The sequence below is a fragment of the Sceloporus undulatus genome, chromosome 6 (assembly GCF_019175285.1).
Source record: "Sceloporus undulatus isolate JIND9_A2432 ecotype Alabama chromosome 6, SceUnd_v1.1, whole genome shotgun sequence".
Classification (NCBI taxonomy): Eukaryota; Metazoa; Chordata; class Lepidosauria; order Squamata; family Phrynosomatidae; genus Sceloporus; species Sceloporus undulatus.
Window position 1 is genome coordinate 131,758,350 of NC_056527.1, and position 18,684 is coordinate 131,777,033.

Here is an 18,684-nt window from a genome sequence, read left to right on the forward strand (position 1 = left end):
GCTAATGGAAGGGTAGCCAAGGGGGGACCCTTTTGTCCTCCATGGGGACAAATCCAAGTCTGGGGGCAGCCCTGAGAAGACCCTGCTTCTTGCATCCCCACCAGCTCTGGTTGGGATGACGATGGGACTGAAAGAAGGACCTCTCCTGGGGATCTCAGGGCCTGGACAATATGATCCATCAGAGAGCCTTGGCTGAAGCAGTGTAGGTTTTAAAGGCAATCACCAGCCCTCTGAATGGTGCTGGGCTTCTCCTCCTTTCCCTGCTCCATCACCTCATCCTCTTCTTCGTTCCCCCTTGTCTTCTTGCCAGCTTCTTTTTTTGACAGGAGGTCCCTCAAGGAGGCTTCTCCTCCAGCCCACCTCCGCTGTAGTTTGCTGGTCTTTGACAATACCACTGTTTAAATATTTTAATTACTACTTTTAATTATGTAAATCCACGGAGTCACTTTCCCACTTAATTATTGATGATGGCTTTTGGCAATGGCGTCGGAGGAAGAGGGGTGGAGGATTTCTGGCTCCATTGACTTAAGTGTTTGGAAGGCATCCTGGAATTCGTAATCCTCGTTGCCAAGCGCTGTAGATTTGATGTGTAGTAACATGTGGCAGAGGTGGGCTCCGCTTTCCCTTTGCATCTGGTAGCCAACTTAAGGGTACGAGTTCAAGCCATTCTTGTTCCTATGCATTACTCAAAATAGACCTTGGCCAGTGTGACTCTGTTGCAATGTAATTTAGTATCCCTTAGAGCATACATTTCCCTATGCTCCCTTCCATGTCCTTACACACATTTTCTCTTTGAAAACCAGGTTGAGACTGGTAGGCAGGAATGCTTGCACTCAACCAAGATGAGCATGTCCTTTCTCCTTCATTCATCTAAACCATCAGGATACCCAAAATAGTTCAAGTTGTGTTAAAATTTTGGGACTTTATGAAACCTGAGATCCTATTTGATACTATTGAAGTGGGATCACCTAGTGCATTTCTGGTAATCCACAGAAGAAACTGGAGACCCATCCCACCTAAACATCCAAAGAACTGAGAGCTATTCAGCCCTTGATGGAAAGCAGATTTCTCCTTCTTTGTAACTCTTTCAAGAGGGGTTGGATGGGCATCTGCCAGGAGTATTTTATCTCTGTATTCTTCCACGATTTTGCCACTTGTGTGTGCTTATGATGGCTGTGCTGTTAGTCACAAGGCCAGACACGTTCCAGTTTTCCCTTGTCCAGTAAATGCTTCCTTCTTTGGAAATTTCTCGGGTTTGATTCTAAATAGCTTCCTAAAGAAGGCCTTAAAGGTACACAGAGGGTGCAACACAGTGGGCTTTTGACATATTAAAACAGCCAAGTCTGGTGCATTTTGAGATGTATCTTCAGCTTCTTCTGCGGATTTCAGTGGATACTCACTGGTTTCAACTGTGTGTGTGTGTGTGTGTTTCTTTTTTGCTTTACAAAACAATTTCCACTTGTTGAGTTAGACCCAGAGTACCTCACTGCATGAGCGGCATAAAATGCCAACTGTGGTTACATTAAGATCTATTGCAGAAAAAGGTTTGATTCAGTAAGACCTTGAGTACAAGTAAGCACCTTTATAATAGTAAGTATAAGAGTCATTAAAAAAAAAAGAATGGCAAAAGTACACATAATGTTTAGAACAGGCATGCTAAATGGAGCAAAGCCCCTAGCTGTGTCTTTGTATGCAAGTAGTAGCGTGTGCCTCAGAGGTAAATCCTACACAAGTGAGGATGGTACAGAACAGGCCTTGGATGGCACAGGTCCAGTCGTTTGCCACTTATTTGCTTCCTTGCTTCCCCATTTCTCTCTGTCCAGCAGGCAAAACAGAAGTTGAGCAGTGGTCAGACATGTACACAGTGACCAGCCAGCTTTCGCTGAAGGTCAAGCGAGAAGATGATGGGGTTCCGGTCATCTGTCAGGTAGACCACCCTGCCGTCAAAGACTTGCAGACCAAGTACTACCTAGATGTAATGTGTGAGTACCAGAATCATCTCCCCTATTCAACCCATCTACCCTGTAAAGCTGGGAAAAAATTCAGAGCTGTTCATTAGGCAATTATGTGGGTGTTTTTTTTTCCCTCCCTTAAATACATTGCATTTGGTTTTCATCTCGTTCTGTTACGTTTCAGATTCTGAAATACTGAATGTTGCTTAAAAGAGTTTTTATGCTTGTTTTGCAATTTGAATTGGCCGCAGAAGCTAGTTTCTCAGTTCTTGGGCCAACCGTATACAGTTCCTTCAAGGCATGTTGACTTTGTGGATTGGCCTTTGTTATGTTTGCTTCCACAAACTTTGGAGACTTGCAAAGCAGGGCTGAATGCCTGCACCGCATAGTAACTGAAACACATTTCAACACCTTTTCTGGTCTCCAAAGCCCTACTGTTGACTTGAGCCTAAGATGATAAGCTGTGAGGCTGCAAGTCCCAAATTTGAATCTCACTTTAGTTGCACCTGTTGGCCTGGGACTGGCCATGGCTCTTTGCCTTTTCAAGCACTGCATGGCACCAAATCAAGGCTTTGTGCAGGAAGCACTGGCTGTTCCTGGATGTTGCAAACCAAAGCCAAAGAAAGCCCACAGATCTCCTTTCTGCTGCTGTCATATTCTTTCAGGGCCACAGTAGGAATCACTGGGAGCATATGGTGTTTTAGCTGCTGAGCAAAGTAGAAGAGAATGGACAGTTATCCTTTTAAACTGGGACTTGGATTTGCAAACCCAGGTCTCAAAAAGAGACACACTGTGGCTGTAAATGGAGAAAATACATATTACTGCCTTCTTTTGCTGCTTTTGTTCCCATTGCTTAACTGCCTCATTTTGTGGGGGGCAAGGATATCAACTTTATCTCTGCTTGGACCCTCTCTGTACTATCTGAAACAAGAAAGAGGCAGACCTTTTACTCTTAACTTCACTTTTCTCCTCCTGCATGATTATTTTTTATGTTTATTTTTTTAAACCACCACAAGGCATACTTTGGGATTTTTGGTATTGTTTGAAATATTTGGTATTGTTTGAAATATGCCAGGGAATATCAATTGCTGTGTAAGCTATATTCAGAGGAAGGCAGCAACCAACCACCTCTGAATATACCTTGCCATGGAAAACCAGATGAAATTCATGGGTTCACCATAGAGTGGCAGGCAATTTGAAGGCATGTGTTTTGCTTTATAGGAAGAGGTTCTGAATGCTCAAAAAGCATCATCATGCATGTGTGTGTATGTGTCTTTGAGTCACCTGTTGACTTATGGTGGCCCCATGAATTTTTCAAAGCATTTTCTTAGGCAAGGAACACCCAGAAGTGCTTTTGCCTGTTCCTTCCTCTGAAATACATCCTCCAATACCTGAGATACATTGGCAGTCCCCCATTCCAGGACAAGCCAGTGCTGACCCTGCTTAGCTTCCAAGGTCGGGTAGGATCTGATGCCTTTAAGATATGTATCATCATGTAGTATAAATATTGTCTATATAACCTATTTTGGATCACACTAGCTAACTTGCTAGTTTTGTCCTTAAGTTGTGACTCCAAGCAGAAAGAGGACTGGAGGAGGGCTGGCCATTCAGAGTACTTTGCATCCTTGCTACGTCTATTGAAATGGTGCCCAGAATCGTGGCATCTGGGATGGCTTGGGTCTGTAGCAGGAATGCCAATGGAAGTGGGTAGACTTGGTCTTTGCTGCACGCAGTGTCAGGTACTGTATTTTTAGTTGGACAATGGACCTGTAGCAAGGAAGATTTAAGCAGAGCGCCTCTCTTCTTCCTGCAGCTCTTCCTTTTTCACAAAGGAGCAGAAAGGAAGCCTGTGCGATCAGGAGAGGATTCAGAATATCTTTTGTATATGCAGCTCGACCATAACATTACACAAAGAACCGCCTCCCCACCCCCGTATTAATTTACTTCTTCTACTTCATTATGTTGTTCCATTATGAGCATTCTGCTTACAATTTTCATATCGCCTGGAAGTATTGGGAAAATAATGTCCCTATAATGGGAAAACAAAAAACCATCAGCTACTACCCAAATTGGCAGATTGTAGCTGTCTTGCCACTGTGCTAATGTGTAATTCATTTATGCAAACTTAATGTCCATTAACATTTTCTTGTAGAGCTCCATTAGCTTTAATAATACATTAGCACCTTTGTGAGGTCTGATCAAAAAAGCTTAACCACAGACACAAAACAGAGATGCACATATGTACACAAAGGTGGGAAAGAAAGCTCAACCTGGACGCAAAAATAGAATTTCCTGAAATGTTGCAATGCTGCCTATTTGTTGATATGGAAACCTGGTCAGACTAGTGAGTTTTGAGTTTTGGTGAGGCCACCAAGGTGAGATCCATGTCTGACCCATAACACACAGATGGGTTGAAGGTACCTAGTAATCTACCAGTGGATTGACTTGGCCAGTTTGACTCTCATTTCTTTACCAACAGCAAAACCCCCAGTTTAGGGTGTTGGAAGATTTGGGCTAGGATGAGTCAGGTTTTGGGGGGCATTTTGTTTGCATTTTGCACAACATGCTCCCTTGCGCATGTGGTTGTAATTTTTGGGCCATGGCGTATCATCCCCATTCAATTCACAGTTGCATAAGCAGAGTCCCATAAGTCAAGCTCTTGCACAGGCGGGAGTGCATTCTCAAATTATGCATAACTACTCTCCAGTGACTTCAATGTACCACTTGATTCGTGAACGTTCAATAGCAGTGCGGCAACAGAAAGCATGTTCATGGGTATGCAGTAAGTTGAGATTCAACAGAGGTGGAGAATAACACAACCACCACTCAAGTATAAGAGTAAAATTTACACTGCACACACAGACACAGACACAGACACACACAGACACACACACACACACACACACACACACACACACGGCTCTTTGGTCTAGATCAGTACATATCCTTCCAAGTCTTACTGGTGCCCAGATCATAGGATGTATATAGTAATTGTCTCTGCCTCTTGGCCATTCTGCACTGATTTTCTGCACTGACTCTGATAATACAGCTTTCAGATTGTATCTATATCTGTGTCTATGTCTGTGTGTCTGACTGTTGACTTATGGTGACTTCATGAACTTCATAGGGTTTGCTTAGACAAGGAATCCTCTGAGGTTGTCTTGCCAGTTCCTTCCTCTGAAATACTGCCTTCAGCCCCTGGCACTCATTAGCAGTTTCTCCTCCAAGTATTAACTAGGCTGACCTTGCTTGGCTTCCAAGATCAGATGGGATCGAGTGCCATTGGGGTATTTAGGCATCTACATCTCTATCTTTGTATGCCCAAGCTTCCTTGAAGCAAATGGATGCCACACAAGAGAATGGAGTCCCTTTTTGTTGTAATGGTAGCTGTGCAGGAGAACTTCCCAGTGGCCTGCACCCAAAATCATTTAGCAAGAAGGTGATCTGTCACTTCCATGTTCTTCTTGAATTGGGGACAGTGTGGTCCTGGAGCTACTCTTTCTCTTCCTTTCCTCCCAATAACTGGAAATCTTTAACATTGCAATGTGGGTGACCCATTCATCCCCTTGGCACCCCAGTGCCACAGAGGTACATAGAGAGAAGCACGGTCCACTTCTGTGCTAGTTGTCCAGAGAAGAACGGCCCTTGACTCCACACCAAGTCTTTCCAAGAAACAGGACCTACAAAATAAAGCTTTATTACTGCATTCTCTCAATAAGCTTTCTGGACCCAGAAAGTAGCTATCAAAGCAAAAGTGTAGCCCTCCAAAATGTCACTTTGCACATAGTGGCTGACCACTCTGTCATGGACAAGTGGTCTTAGGCGGACGGTGTCTTGATGTTGGCCACGTTCCCAAATTTGGACTCATAAAGAGGATGGAGGAGAGGCAGTTTTTGAAGGGAAGGAGCTTGACAGGTCCTGAACATTACCTGTCACCACCTGGCTCATGCAACCTGGCCCAAGCGTTCCCTTTCCGGCACCTGCCTCTGTGATTCGGAGTGCCGCACCAATGAATGCGCTGTCACAGCAAGTGGTTTTGTCACTTTGGTGTACTTAGCATGAGATAGAATTCAGTAGGAAGTGGCCGGTAATAAAAGAGAAGGTATTAGCAGGCAAAATTCAAATTATCTATGGAGCTTTTTCGAGGCAGTGAGCTAATTATTGTTTGCTCAAAGTCCTGAATATTCAGACACATGTTAACATTTGTAGAAGAGCAGGTGGCAGTAAGGGAGCTGAGCTAGAGAAGGCGTCGTGGAATGGCAATGTGGCAAGTTAGACTCGCATTTCCAAGGTCTCCTCCTTCCACCTCTCCTTGGAAGCGTTCAGAAGGATGGAGAAGTTTCTTGAAACAGAGACGGATGCTGGTGAAACACATCCTCCATACAAAGGCAACAAACATCCTCCCTATGAAGAAGCTTGCTAGGAAAGCCCCACGATAGATCCACCTTACAGTTGCCATAAAGTCGGAAACACTAAAGTCGGCAAACAGCAACAACTCGCATCTGCTCGAGACAACTGGCCAGCCTTCAAGTCACAGAGTAGATGCCTTCTTGTGGTGAGTCAAAGGGAACCAGACCTCTCCAGCACATGTGTGCATCTGCAGGTCTAAAGATCTTTGGTTGCAAGCATGCCCTGTTCCCTGCTTTTGTATGTTCTGCAGCTATTGAAAACAGTAGAACGGACAGAAAGGGGTGGTAGGTGCTTGGATTACGCCTCCTTAATTTTTCTTTTTGATTTTTGGAATCCCTGTTTTGCACCAATTCATGCAGTGCAAATTCTAGGCATCAGAGCAAAATTACTGTGAGGGCAATAACCACGCAGGAAGGAACAAGCAAGGATTATATTTCTCCTTCCATATAGTTATGCCTTGAGTTTGGAGTGCCCATTCTTTTTGCAATTCATTAGGGGAGTCTCTAACTCATGCACCTACTCAGGGTAGGAAAGGGAGGGTGAGCTTTTGAACTGGTATGGTAAACCTTGATTTAGATGACTGAGCTTTGCATCTGACAAGAGCCCCCTTGAATATGGTAATCGCCGTGTTTGTAAGAGGAGACTTCATCCACAGACCTGCGGCAGCTATTGTTCTAGGCCTGTCAGTAATTCCATTAGAAGTCAGCCTCCCGCTGCACAAATTCACTTTGTTGGAAGCCAGCGTGCGAGATCGCAGGCTGACAAGTTTGACCTATTTAACTTAAGGTTTTATGAACATTTCATTTAAACTTACTTTTCATGCTACCAGCTCAAATGAAATTATGGATTTTATTTTTATTCATATCGGCTTCACCATGAGCAAGAACTTCGAGAAACTTGTTTGTTGAGCGGTTTTATCGGCTGCATCGCTGAGCCCTGCTGGGTAGCAGCATAGCAGAACAGATATATATATATCAGAAATTCAGCTAAACTGTCCTGCACAAGATTGTCCTTTACCTAGATCAGGGGTGGGCAAATGCAGCAAGTCTGGAAACCACTGTTTTGCCCTGATACTTGGCAGAAGTGGACAACCAAACAAATGGAACAGCCAACCTAAAATATCCCCAGGTCCACTTTTGGTGTCAAACGTAACACCTTGCAACCTGTTCAAAAGGTACCGTTGTTTTGCAAGGAGGCCTCCAGGGGCGGCAATTTGTCTTCTCTTTTGTCCAGAAAAATATCAGTGCAGGGATTCTGGAAATGGTGGGGGCTATAAAAAAAGGTCCTTGGGAGGTTGCATGTGGTCCTGAACTGATTATGCTTTCTAGTGGTAAAAATTATGTCTGCAGTTGTGCTGCCAAAGACACGCACATACCGAGGTCCTGTACTGCAAATCTATGCTAATGCAAGTTACACAGCGGTTGTACACTACTTCACTTTTCTGCTGCAGCTGGTTGTGTATCTGCCAGTGTACCTCCTTACTGAGCCACAGTACAGTTTGGAAATGCACTTATCTAATTCTTTATTTATTGGATTTATATCCTACCTTTCTCCCAGAATTGGGAAAAAAAATGGCTTATTCTGCAATGGCTCTTTTTGCCATTTCATTGAATCAAGTGGGCCTTAGAAAGTTACTGATGAAGAATTACGCACCATCCAAGAATGCACAGAAGCATGTGAAATATTTTACCTTTCTGGAACTCGCTTAACTATGGATTGGATATGTCCGTTGCACAATGGCCAGAAGAACACAAACACTTGCGCAAGGAAACTGACGCATGCGTAAGACAGCAGCTAGATCCCAGACAGTATGAATAATGCGGCATGACATGTCTGTCAACAACAATAACGTAGCACAAAATGTAGTATCTTAGTAATGATTTCAGAAGCGTAACTCATGTCGATGCGCATCTACTTTAAGGACACGTCATGGTGGTTTCCTTTATGCTTGAGTGATGGTCACCACTCGATCCACTGAGATCTGACAGGTGCATTGTGTTGTTGCAGGGATCAGTTTAGGTCAGTATGCCCAACATTAGATGACTGTACACACAAACACACAACACTATGCATAAATTCACAGCTTCCCATGTGGTCTGTGAAGGAGGCTATGTGTAAATATAATTTTTAAAAAGTGAAATGGAGCATCAAAATACATTAAGGCATCATTAAGGGCTTCAAGTAAATGAGCAGGGAAGGAGTAGAGAGGAGGGTATTCAACCCTGAATGCTTTTATGTGGAAGGAAGGAAGGAAGGAGAAGCTCTCCATTGCTTGCTTTGGATTGTTTTTCCTCTCCTTTCTTTGCAATAGGCAGCTCCACTTCTTCAAGCCACAGGAGCAGTAATGCAGAGTTAAGTCATAATTAATGGAACACAGTATTTATAATGTCTACATGCGTGTTTGTAAAAATATATACCCAGGGAAACAGCGATAACCTCTGTTTGTTGTGCTTACCAAGAGAATTCCTGGTGCCCAATTATGTTTACAAAAGGAGGGGGAGAAGAGAGAGAGAAAGAGAGAGAAAGATGGGGAGAAAAAAGAACCCAGCCATATGCCTTAATGCTTTGTGCCTTAATAACCCGCCTGTTTCCGACGAGTGCAAATATTAATTGCAATACTACGCAGCGAAGTGATTAACATCAATATAATTTATCATCTGGAGATTTCTGAACATAAATAAATGAGTTGTTTTGTTCAGTGAGGTGTTGACCCTTTCAGAATATGCTATTTAAAGGAGTTTTTTTATCCCCCCCGCCCTAATATTATTATTGCTATTATTGTAAATATGAAAGGCACCACAATCAGCCGAGTGTTCAGTTATTTGATTTTCTGGAGCATTAGCCTCTCTTGTTTGTGACATTTCCCAGTTGGATGCTCGTTTGCGAGCTCATTAATAAGGCTTTCTCGGAGGAATGTTGCCGCAAACGAAGGAAGGGTATAGAGTAACGCCAGGGCCGGTCTTCTGAGCATCGCTCTCAGCCTCGCTGCAAAATGTGGAGTCTAAATGGTTTGAAATGGGAAATAATTACACTCCAGCCTGAGCTGGGGAGCCTCTGTTCTTCTTCCCCAAGCTTTGTGTTCAGGAATAAAAAGGGAAACAATCCTTTTTTAGGAGAACTGGAACGGATCACAACAGGTTGCTTGGTGCAGGGCTTTTCCTTGCCGGCTCTTCTTTTCTGCTGCAAACTGTTAATGTGACATCTAATTGGTGGCAAGCGGCCGCGGGCTTCACAGCCCCCTTGCCGCCTGTTTTAACAAGGTGCGTGTAGGGCATCTCCAACGAAAAAGAGAGGAGATGAAAAACGAACCCTGCGTCTCCCACGAAAGCTGTGCTTTCTGTCTTCAGCACTTGTCATTCTGTTGGAGATGAGTATCAACAACAGCACCATCGGGCAAAAGGAACGTGGCGCTTCCTAACCTTCTGACTGTCTCTGTTTCCTCCATTTGCTTTATTGTAAGACTGGAGAAATGTGTTTGCTTTCTCCTTGCTCCAGCTCAGCATTCCTCTCATTAGATAATGTTTCTGTCCAAAATTTGGTATAGATTTATGTCCAAAAGGTATGTGTTGGCATCTGGAGGGGAAGACCACATTTTGGTTCGGAAAGGTCTTGTCTTCAGATTGCAACCATGCCCGATTTTTAAGAACCTCAGGTGAAATCTTTCTCTCAGTTCCACCACCATCACAGACAACGTGGGTTGAGGACACAAGAGACAGCTCCTTGGAATATATATCACACACACACACTCAAAATGCCCCTGCATGCTCCTTTAGACCATTTGAGGCCCAGAATGGACCTTTCCACCCACCAAAAAAAACAAACAAAAACCTTGAAGTAACTAAATCAGGTTAGGGAAGTGAAAAAACAGGGCAAAAATGTATACCCAACTTACTCCAATGAGGCCATTTTTTTAAAAGTTGCAATTAAAACATTTGGGGTAGCAGACACAGGGAGGCAGTCCATCTGCAAGGTACATTAACCCTGGATAGAGGCTCGCTCCAGGGTTATTCTAATGTTTACAGGTTGAGTCTCCCTTATGTGGGATTCTGAAATCCCAAATAATCCAAAATCCAAACCTTTGTCTGGCTGAGATAGTGACACCTTTGCTTTCTGAGGGTTCAGTGTACGCAGACTCTATGTTCCATGCACAAAATTATTAAAAACAGTATGTCTCAAACTACCTTCAGGCTATGTGTATAGAATATATATGAAACAAATGAATTTTGTGTTTAAACTTGAGTCCCATCTCCAAGATATCTCACTACATACAGTATGCCTGCGCCATCCACGGACGGCAAACGCTGACAGACAAAATGACATGGGCACCGCAGGCACGCCCATGCCACCGTCCACTTCCATAGGATTCCAGCATAGGTGGTTTTTCCCATATGCGAGGGAGAGCGTTGTGTATAGGAAAAGCCCACTGTATATGTAAATATTCCAGAATCTGAAATCCAAAAAGCTTCTGGTCATGTGCATTTGGATAAGGGAGACTCAACCTGTATGATCCAAGTTATATCTGATGCAAATGTCCATACACAAATACTGATCCTGTGGGTTGCCACCCTGGTGCAGCCACCCTGATGAATCCACCAGAGCTATGGCTTTCGTTCTGGTTGCAAACACTGGCCCAGGAGCTTTCTCCATAAGCATAGCCAGCCCAGAGGTTTAGCCATGGCTGTATTTCATGAGCAAAAGAAACACCGTTTCCAAATGAATTTCTGATCTCTCACAGCTAAGTGGCTCTTTGGCCCAACTCCTGGATGCTGTGGAGGAGAAAGTGTTGGGCACGGCATCCGGATGCAAGCAAAGCTACCTTTGCACCCAGAAAGCGAGGCCCACTTAAGTCCTTTAAAAATCAGCAAGAGTGGAAGGCAGAGTTGAGATCCCCCCCCCCCCCGGTTCCGCTGATTTCAATGGGGCATTAGTGTGTCAATCTTCCCTTGAGTTGTGCCACTTTGCAGCACTGCATGAGTTATAAATGGCGCCATTCCAGAGAAGCAAGCAGGCAACTTGCTCATAAGAGAGAGCTCATTAGCCAGTGGAGGAGGAAAATACATAGATCTGTAAGGGACTATCAGCAATGGGAAGATTTCCTACGGCAGCCAAAAACCTTCAAAGGAGGCCATCAGCGGATATTTTGCCCCATGGTGGGTCATCAGCTCTCACACATCACTGCTGGGTCAGTTGGGTCCAAGCCAGCTTGGTGAGAGTTTGCAAGTGTGTGAAACCTAGGGTTGGAAAAGAAAAACACCTTTGAAAATATGTGGCGAATGGTCTAAAATGTGTCTAGAAATGGCGACAAGGAGCATCATGGACTAGTGAGGTTCTTCATACTTTTCTATACAAAACCCCCAATGTTTTTTCATAGATACCCAGAAAATGTTTTCTGCACAAAGCAACCGTGTGCAAATGTCACACACAATACTGTAAATCCCAAACTGTGAATTGTCTTTCACAACAATCTTGGAAGACTTTCTCACAAGAGGAAGAAAATTAATAAAAAATACTTGTTGCTTCTTTCAAGATGTAAATTAGTGAAGTATCTCTAGCGCAAGTGCTGTAAATAAAGGTTGTCCTGGAGCCAAGGCACTAGCGAAAGATAGAGGCGGAAGGAGAAAAAGGCGAAGGCTCCAAGGACTGGTAGGGAAGTGTTGATAGTTATTCATTTATTTCCTGCCTGGGTCTCAAAGACAGCTTGCAAACAATAAATCAGATACAGAGGAAAGTCTGCATCGCTGTGAAAATATGCAAAAACTAAAATGTATTTAAACAATTAAAAAGAGTTAAAAGCAATTTAAAAAGCATGGGCATGCCCACGAAAAAGCAACAAGTAAGGACAGTGAAGGACATTATTCAAATCCCCGTCCCCATAAACAGATGATTCCCAAATGCTTGTTGAAACAAAAATGTCCTTAACCAAGAAGGGATGGTCTGGAAAGGAATTCCATAGTTCCAGAACCTGGGAGATGCCACCAAGAAGGTCCCCTTTGGTCACCTGCTGAAGAAACTCAATTGTCCAGTTTAATCAAGCCTATCAAAGACAAAGGTGCCTTAGATCATTGCTCTTCAGCAAAGATGATCTGCAGACAGGTGGCCCCACACAACACATTTCTAGAAATACAGTATGGACGTACCTGAATTAACAAAGTACTGTAGATGTGCTCCTGGGCATTACTACCTTAAGAAAAATTTGCATTGTGTTGCTGGAGAAGAATTGAATGGACACATGGACTGTCAAAAAGGCAAATGATTGGTTCCGAGAGCAAATCAAGCCTGAATGCTCCATAGAAAGCCAAAATGTCTAAGCCAAGGGGGTCCTACTTTGGACACATCTTGAGATATGGTGACCCATTGAGAAAACAGTAGTGTTCAGGAAAGTGAAAGGCAATGCAGGAAGACCACAGCACATGTGGATTGACTCCATCAAGGAATCCACAGCTGCCCTGAGTTTGCAAGATCTCAGCAGAGCCATTGATGGCAAGAGCTCCTAGAGGTCTCTCAGTCATAGGGTTGCCATTACCCCAGGGAAGAAATAACTGGTCTGCCACATCAGAGAAGCACTATCCTACATGGGAGATGGACCTCTCTAGTTGGCCATCTTGTCTTAAGTCCCACCAAGAAGCCCATGGAAAGGATAGCAAGAGGGAATAGTGCCTAGAAGTGAGAAGCTCTATCCTAGATGGGAGATGGACCTCTCTATTTGGCCAGCTTATCCTGAGTTCCGTCAAGATTAAACCCCCTTCCACTGATTATTGATTATTGAAAGCTCTTGTCAACCCCATGAAAGATGTCTCACCTCAAGCCCCTCTAATTTTAATCACTTTTAATTAGTATTTTATATTGTTGTTTTTATTTTGTTATGTTTTTAAGGTAGGGAGGGAGGACAGTGGTAGGGGATTATGTAAAATTTTAAATGTATAATGTATTTGATTGTTGCTTTTTGCGTTTTGTAACCCGCCTCAATTCGTAGGGAGAGGTGAGATATAAATTATTATTATTATTATTATTATTATTATTATTATTATTATTATTATTACGAAAGCCAATGGAAAGGAGAGCATCGAGATCTAGTTGACGTAAGTCAACGGTTAGCATTGTTGTCTAGTATATCAGAAAGGACTTGAGATCAAAAGTCTGGGAATGTCATTCCCCTCAGGCTTTAAACTGTAGTTTTTTTGTGTCTAAAAAGGAGTGACAGAATTCCCTTCTTCTTGATGTGTCCTCTGTTTTCATTTCTGTCGAGCTCAAATTTGGTTTTCATAGTTGTCTTCTCTGTTCCCTCTTTTTGTGTGTCGGTTAGTGGTTCTTTTTTTCGTTTCCTCGGTTGGAGATCCTGAAGTTTGTGCCAGACCTTTCGCTCCTTCTTTTTCTCTTTTTTTCATTCTGTTATGTTCTCCTGTCCTTTCATATAAATTATTGTGTTTCTGCTGATGATATTCAGTTATGCTTTGCAGTCTCTGATCTGGGTTCTTTATTTTTTAATCTTTGATCTTGTCTTTCCATTCCTTCACAGCTGTCTGCTCATTCTTTAAAGCTAAATCTTTCAAGGACAACATTTCTTGGTTTCTTTCCTCCTTGCTCTGGACTCTTCTGTTTGCTTTTTCCCCCCTCCTTTTTTGTTGTTTTTTTTTTTCTATTGATGAAGTGAATATTTCTCTTTTCAAGCTAGAAATCATTATATTTTTTTTGTTCCTTCTTCTCCTTCCTTCTGAAATTTCATCATGAGAGAATCACTTTCTTTCTTTTTTGTAGGTGATGGTGAGGTTATTAAATATTGCTACAATTCAATATTTCTGTTGGTTCTGCCATGCCGCAAAATATTATCATTCCATAAAATAGTATTGTCATGCTTTTACTTAATCTTCCCTATTCCCAGCTTAAGCTTCTTGTTCCTAGATTTGCATTACGCATGCAAATGGGATCATGTTTCTCTGCTTTTGATTTCTCTTCGCTAAACTACCTTTTTTCCCATTCCATTTAAGATTCTGTTATTTTCCCCCCAGCTCCTTTCGTTTTTGATTTCTCTGTCATTTCCTTTGCAGCCTTCATCTTCTTCTTCTTTTTTGCCTCTTTGTTTCTCATTAAACCACATTCTCTGTATCGTATTTGGATAGTGGTGTCCATTATCTATTAAACTGGTTACCGAGTGATATCCGTTTAATTGATTCTCTTCTTTTTGAAGCATGCTTAAAGACTAACTTATATTTAATTGCATTCAGCCTTATCTTCCTTCTCCAGTTTCCCCTTATATTTCCCTCCTCTGTTAACATGTACAACTGGGCAGACCTTACCTATATATATGTGTATATTTTGTTTGTGTGTGCATTGTAGACTTTGTGAACACTTCACGAATAATATTCTTTTCTTGCCCCTTTTCCTTTCCCCCCATCATTTGCAACAGCATTGAGACCAGGATGACATTCTTGTTGAAGAGAGAAAGAAAGGGAGAGTTGACTTGTCCTTGCCTCATGAAATTCAAATGCAGGTTGCAACACTTGAGGTGGAGGGAGGAAAGGAAGGCATTCATCCTCTAATATTCTGACATGGAGAACATGCAAAGTTTTATGTGTTCAAGGCAACATGCTTACTCTTTATCCCCCGACAGCGGGCAAAGGGCAGACCTTCTCCTTGCCCTGGGAAAGAAGATGATTATGTGCTGTCTCACATTACCTGCACAAAAAAAGTAAATATGCATATATCTATATATGCCTAGCTGTCTGTCTGAGCATAGATATGCTGTATCTCCATCAAATTCCAAGTGTGCTCCGTCATGCTCTTTTTCTCATATTCTTTCCTACTAATTAACCTTTTCTGTGTTCCTCTCTAGATTCTGCAATATTTGCTGCCAAAGATCCCCTTAATATATATATATTTTTACAGGATAACTTGCTACCATTTTGTTTTAAGTGAAGCATTGCGTGAAAGTACAGATATGTGTTTTCCTCTTTGTGTGTGACTTGCCAAAAAGACAGTTCCTATGTGGAGCAGAAATCCCAAATAGACCATTTTATGTCTAGACCCATAAACATGGCGCACATCCACCAAAGGGTTCTTCTTCTAGGCCAGCACTTCTTTACCTGTGGGGCTTGCAAAACTATCCAGATCCCTGTTTTGTCTCCCTCAAAGGCACAAAAATTGCACTTCTCTCCCTCAAAGGCACACAAATTGGGTTCTCTGGTTTTATAGATGGTCCACAGATCCCTCAAACTTAGTTATTGGCTATTCCTTGTGCCACAGTATTCATCAGTACACCCCTGTTTCCACAAACCTTAACTATGAGGTGCTCCTTGTTTCAGAGCATTCATGAGTAAATGTCTGTTGCCTACCTCATTTTATATCCCAGGATGGCAAGAGATGCTAAAATCTGAGGCCATTCCTTTTTTATGAAAGAAAAATACCTCTGTGTTTATTATGCAAAGGGATCTTGTAGCACCTTTGAGACTAATTGAGAATCGGTAAAAGTTGTTCAACAGTGGAATATGTTGCTAACTTGAAGAGTGATGGAGTCTCTTTCTTGGGAAGTTTTTAAGGAGAGGCTGGATGACCATCAGTGGAGTTCTTGGATTGTGTGGTTGGATTGATGAAAGCTTATGTTACAGAAGCATGTAGGCTATGTAAGCTCATGCTATTTGGACTACTTCATCAGAAGCATGGAGACTTGGTCTGTCAAATATCATGCTACTTGGTCTAGTGTATCATAAGCATGTAGACTTAGTCTATGAAAGCTCATTCTACTTGGTCTACTTCATCAAAAGCATATAGACTTAGTCTATGCAAGCTCAGGCTACTTGATCTACTTGGTCAGATGCAGGTAGACTTAGTTGATGCAAGTTCATGCTACTTGGTCTACTTCATAAGATGCATGTAGACTCAGTCTACAAAACCTCATTCTACCAACGTCTTTCTCTCAATTAGTTTCAAAGGTGCTACAAGATCCCTTTGCATTCCGATATTCTGTACTAACATGACTATGTCTTTGAACTCTGGGTGTTTATCATTAGCCGTCTTAAGAGATTGTTATCGGTCGATTCAGTAGGGTTTTTGACAGCACAAATGGAACACCTCCATGGATTGTCTTCGGAAAGCATTTTGTTTCGACGGTGTGATACCCTGCATGTGCTGAAGGCAATGGAGTCTGTGATGGCGGGCTTCAGTTCTTGTTTTACAGGTCCTCCGGAAGGATTCCCAGACCCCCTCCCCAAGTGTTAAAAAAACACAAATCCCTTGGTGTGTTTTTGTTTGGAGATTTGTGAAATTCTTCTGGTGCTTATGGAAACCTCCTCTCCTTTGTTCAAACAAAAGGCAGCCTTGCGCCGTTTCTTCCTCGAAGCTCCCACCGGAGCCCAGCGTATTAATATGCCACGGCGCAAAGTATTGTCAGCCCATAAAATATGATACATGATAAAACGTATCAATTCCGAACGCCACAAATCTGCCGTTTCACCTCAGCATGAAGGCAAATGAGTTTCCGTTAGCTCGAGTGAGTTCAGAGATAAACTTCAATTTAACAAAATTTCATTTTGCAAGAACCAGTGGGGGCCGCTGCCCTTGGTGCGCGGAGGCCTTATCGCCATGTTAGGCTTTGGAAGTTATTAGTCAACTTAATTTGGGGAGGGGGGGGCTGAAGATTTTGAAATGGTAGGATAATTTACTGATGAGGAGGGTGCGACGCAGAGGGGCGGGAAGGTGAAGCGGCCTTGGTCGCGGGCTTTCGTTTTAGGAATCCATTCTGCAGAAACACAAGCCAGCGAGGAATTCATTGGGTCACATTTTTTGTCCCCCTACGCCACACGCCGCTTGCATTCTTTCTCTGTCTCTCATTGTTTGTTTTGTGTGTTTGTTGTACAGATAAGCCTGAAGTGCAAGTGTTACAGAATTCCCCAGCGCAGCCACTCACGAGAGAAGGAGACCTCCTTGACCTTCTGTGCCAAGTGAAGGGGAAACCAGAGTAAGTGGAAGCCCACAAACATCCCAGTAACTGGGCTGGACTGGGTTCCTATGCTGCTAGAGATTTATGTTTTAAAAAATGAAGCTGCTCTGTTTGCTAGAAAAAAATAAGGTAAAATGCCATTACTGTATTAATGTGGTATATAGTACAGGTATACTTCAGTTAACTCCACCAGTGTGGCGTAATGGTTTGAGTATTGGACTGTGACTCGAGACCAGGGTTCAATTCCCAGTTCGACCATAAAACCCACTGGGTGACCTTGGCCAAGTCCCAGTCTCTCAACCTCAGGAGACAGCAATGACAAACCCCCTCTGAACAAATCCTGCCAAGAAAACCCCATGATAGCTTCGCCTTAAAATCTCCGTAAGTCTTAAATGACTTGAAGGCACACAACGACAACAACAGCAACAACAGCAATCCATGTCAGTGGGGAAGTCAGTCCATTCTGGGTCATAGTCCAAAGTTACTATCCAAACCATACTACCAAAATAAGTTTAAGACATGATTTGCACATAAATGTGATTCAGTTTAACATAGCACACCATGAAATAGCAAAGTCAACTAATGAATAGGGAAAATAGGGCTAGTGGGAGATCAGTAAAGTTGATAGAAATATTTAAGGAATATCAGAGGTAAAGAAAGCAGGATAGGGGTGGCACACTGTAGGGTTGCCATAAGCCATATAGTGGTTTAAGTGTTGGACTATGACTCTGGAGACCAGGGTTTGATTCCTCGCTCAGACATGAAACCCACTGAGTGACCAACTGGGCAAGTTGCCTTCTCTCAGCCTTACGGGAAGGCAATGACAAACCTCTTCTGAACAACGCTTGCCAAGAAAACCCCTTCATAGCCTTAGGGTGGCCATAAGCCAGAAATGACTTGAAGGCACACAACAACAACAGAACCTCAGTTAACAAAATACACTTGTCCCCCCATATTCGCTAGGGCTAGGGGCACAAGACCCCCATGGATATGGAAAAACCTCAAATAACAGAAACACCATGTTTTTACCTGAGAGGACACCTCTCTAGGAATCTCTAGGTCCTCCAGTGCAACTCTGTGGTCAACGTCCAACAGACACTGACCATAGAACTGCACTGGAAGAGCTACAAATGTCTAGTAGAATAGTCTCTCTAGGAATCTCTAAGTCTTTCACTGCAACTTTTAGTTAAAGTTGACCATAGAGTTGCACTGGACGACCTAGATATTCCTAGAGATAACATATTAATAAAATCTGTGAATAATCAAATCTGCAAACATCAAAGCCGCAAATATGGAGGGATGAGTGTAAATGGGTCTTGGACCTGACTTCTTTACCAGCAAATGGAGATTATTACTTTTAAAGACTTTGCCAGCCAGGTCTCACTTCTG

The 18,684-nt window shown here is 42.8% G+C and overlaps 1 protein-coding gene across 9 annotated transcripts in view; it reads left to right on the top strand.

Moving 5' to 3' along the window:
• CADM1 (cell adhesion molecule 1) overlaps positions 1–18,684 on the top strand; it is a 277,005-nt gene that overhangs the window by 210,656 nt on the left and 47,665 nt on the right. For 5 of the 9 annotated variants that reach the window (XM_042470968.1, XM_042470970.1, XM_042470972.1 and 2 more), the window contains exons 5-6: positions 1,827–1,982; positions 17,214–17,313. In XM_042470968.1, the coding sequence (XP_042326902.1) occupies positions 1,827–1,982; positions 17,214–17,313 (256 nt within the window). Of the gene's footprint in view, positions 1–1,823; positions 1,983–17,213; positions 17,314–18,684 lie in introns of all 9 variants that reach the window. The other 4 variants (XM_042470967.1, XM_042470969.1, XM_042470971.1 and 1 more) reach the window with 1 other exon arrangement.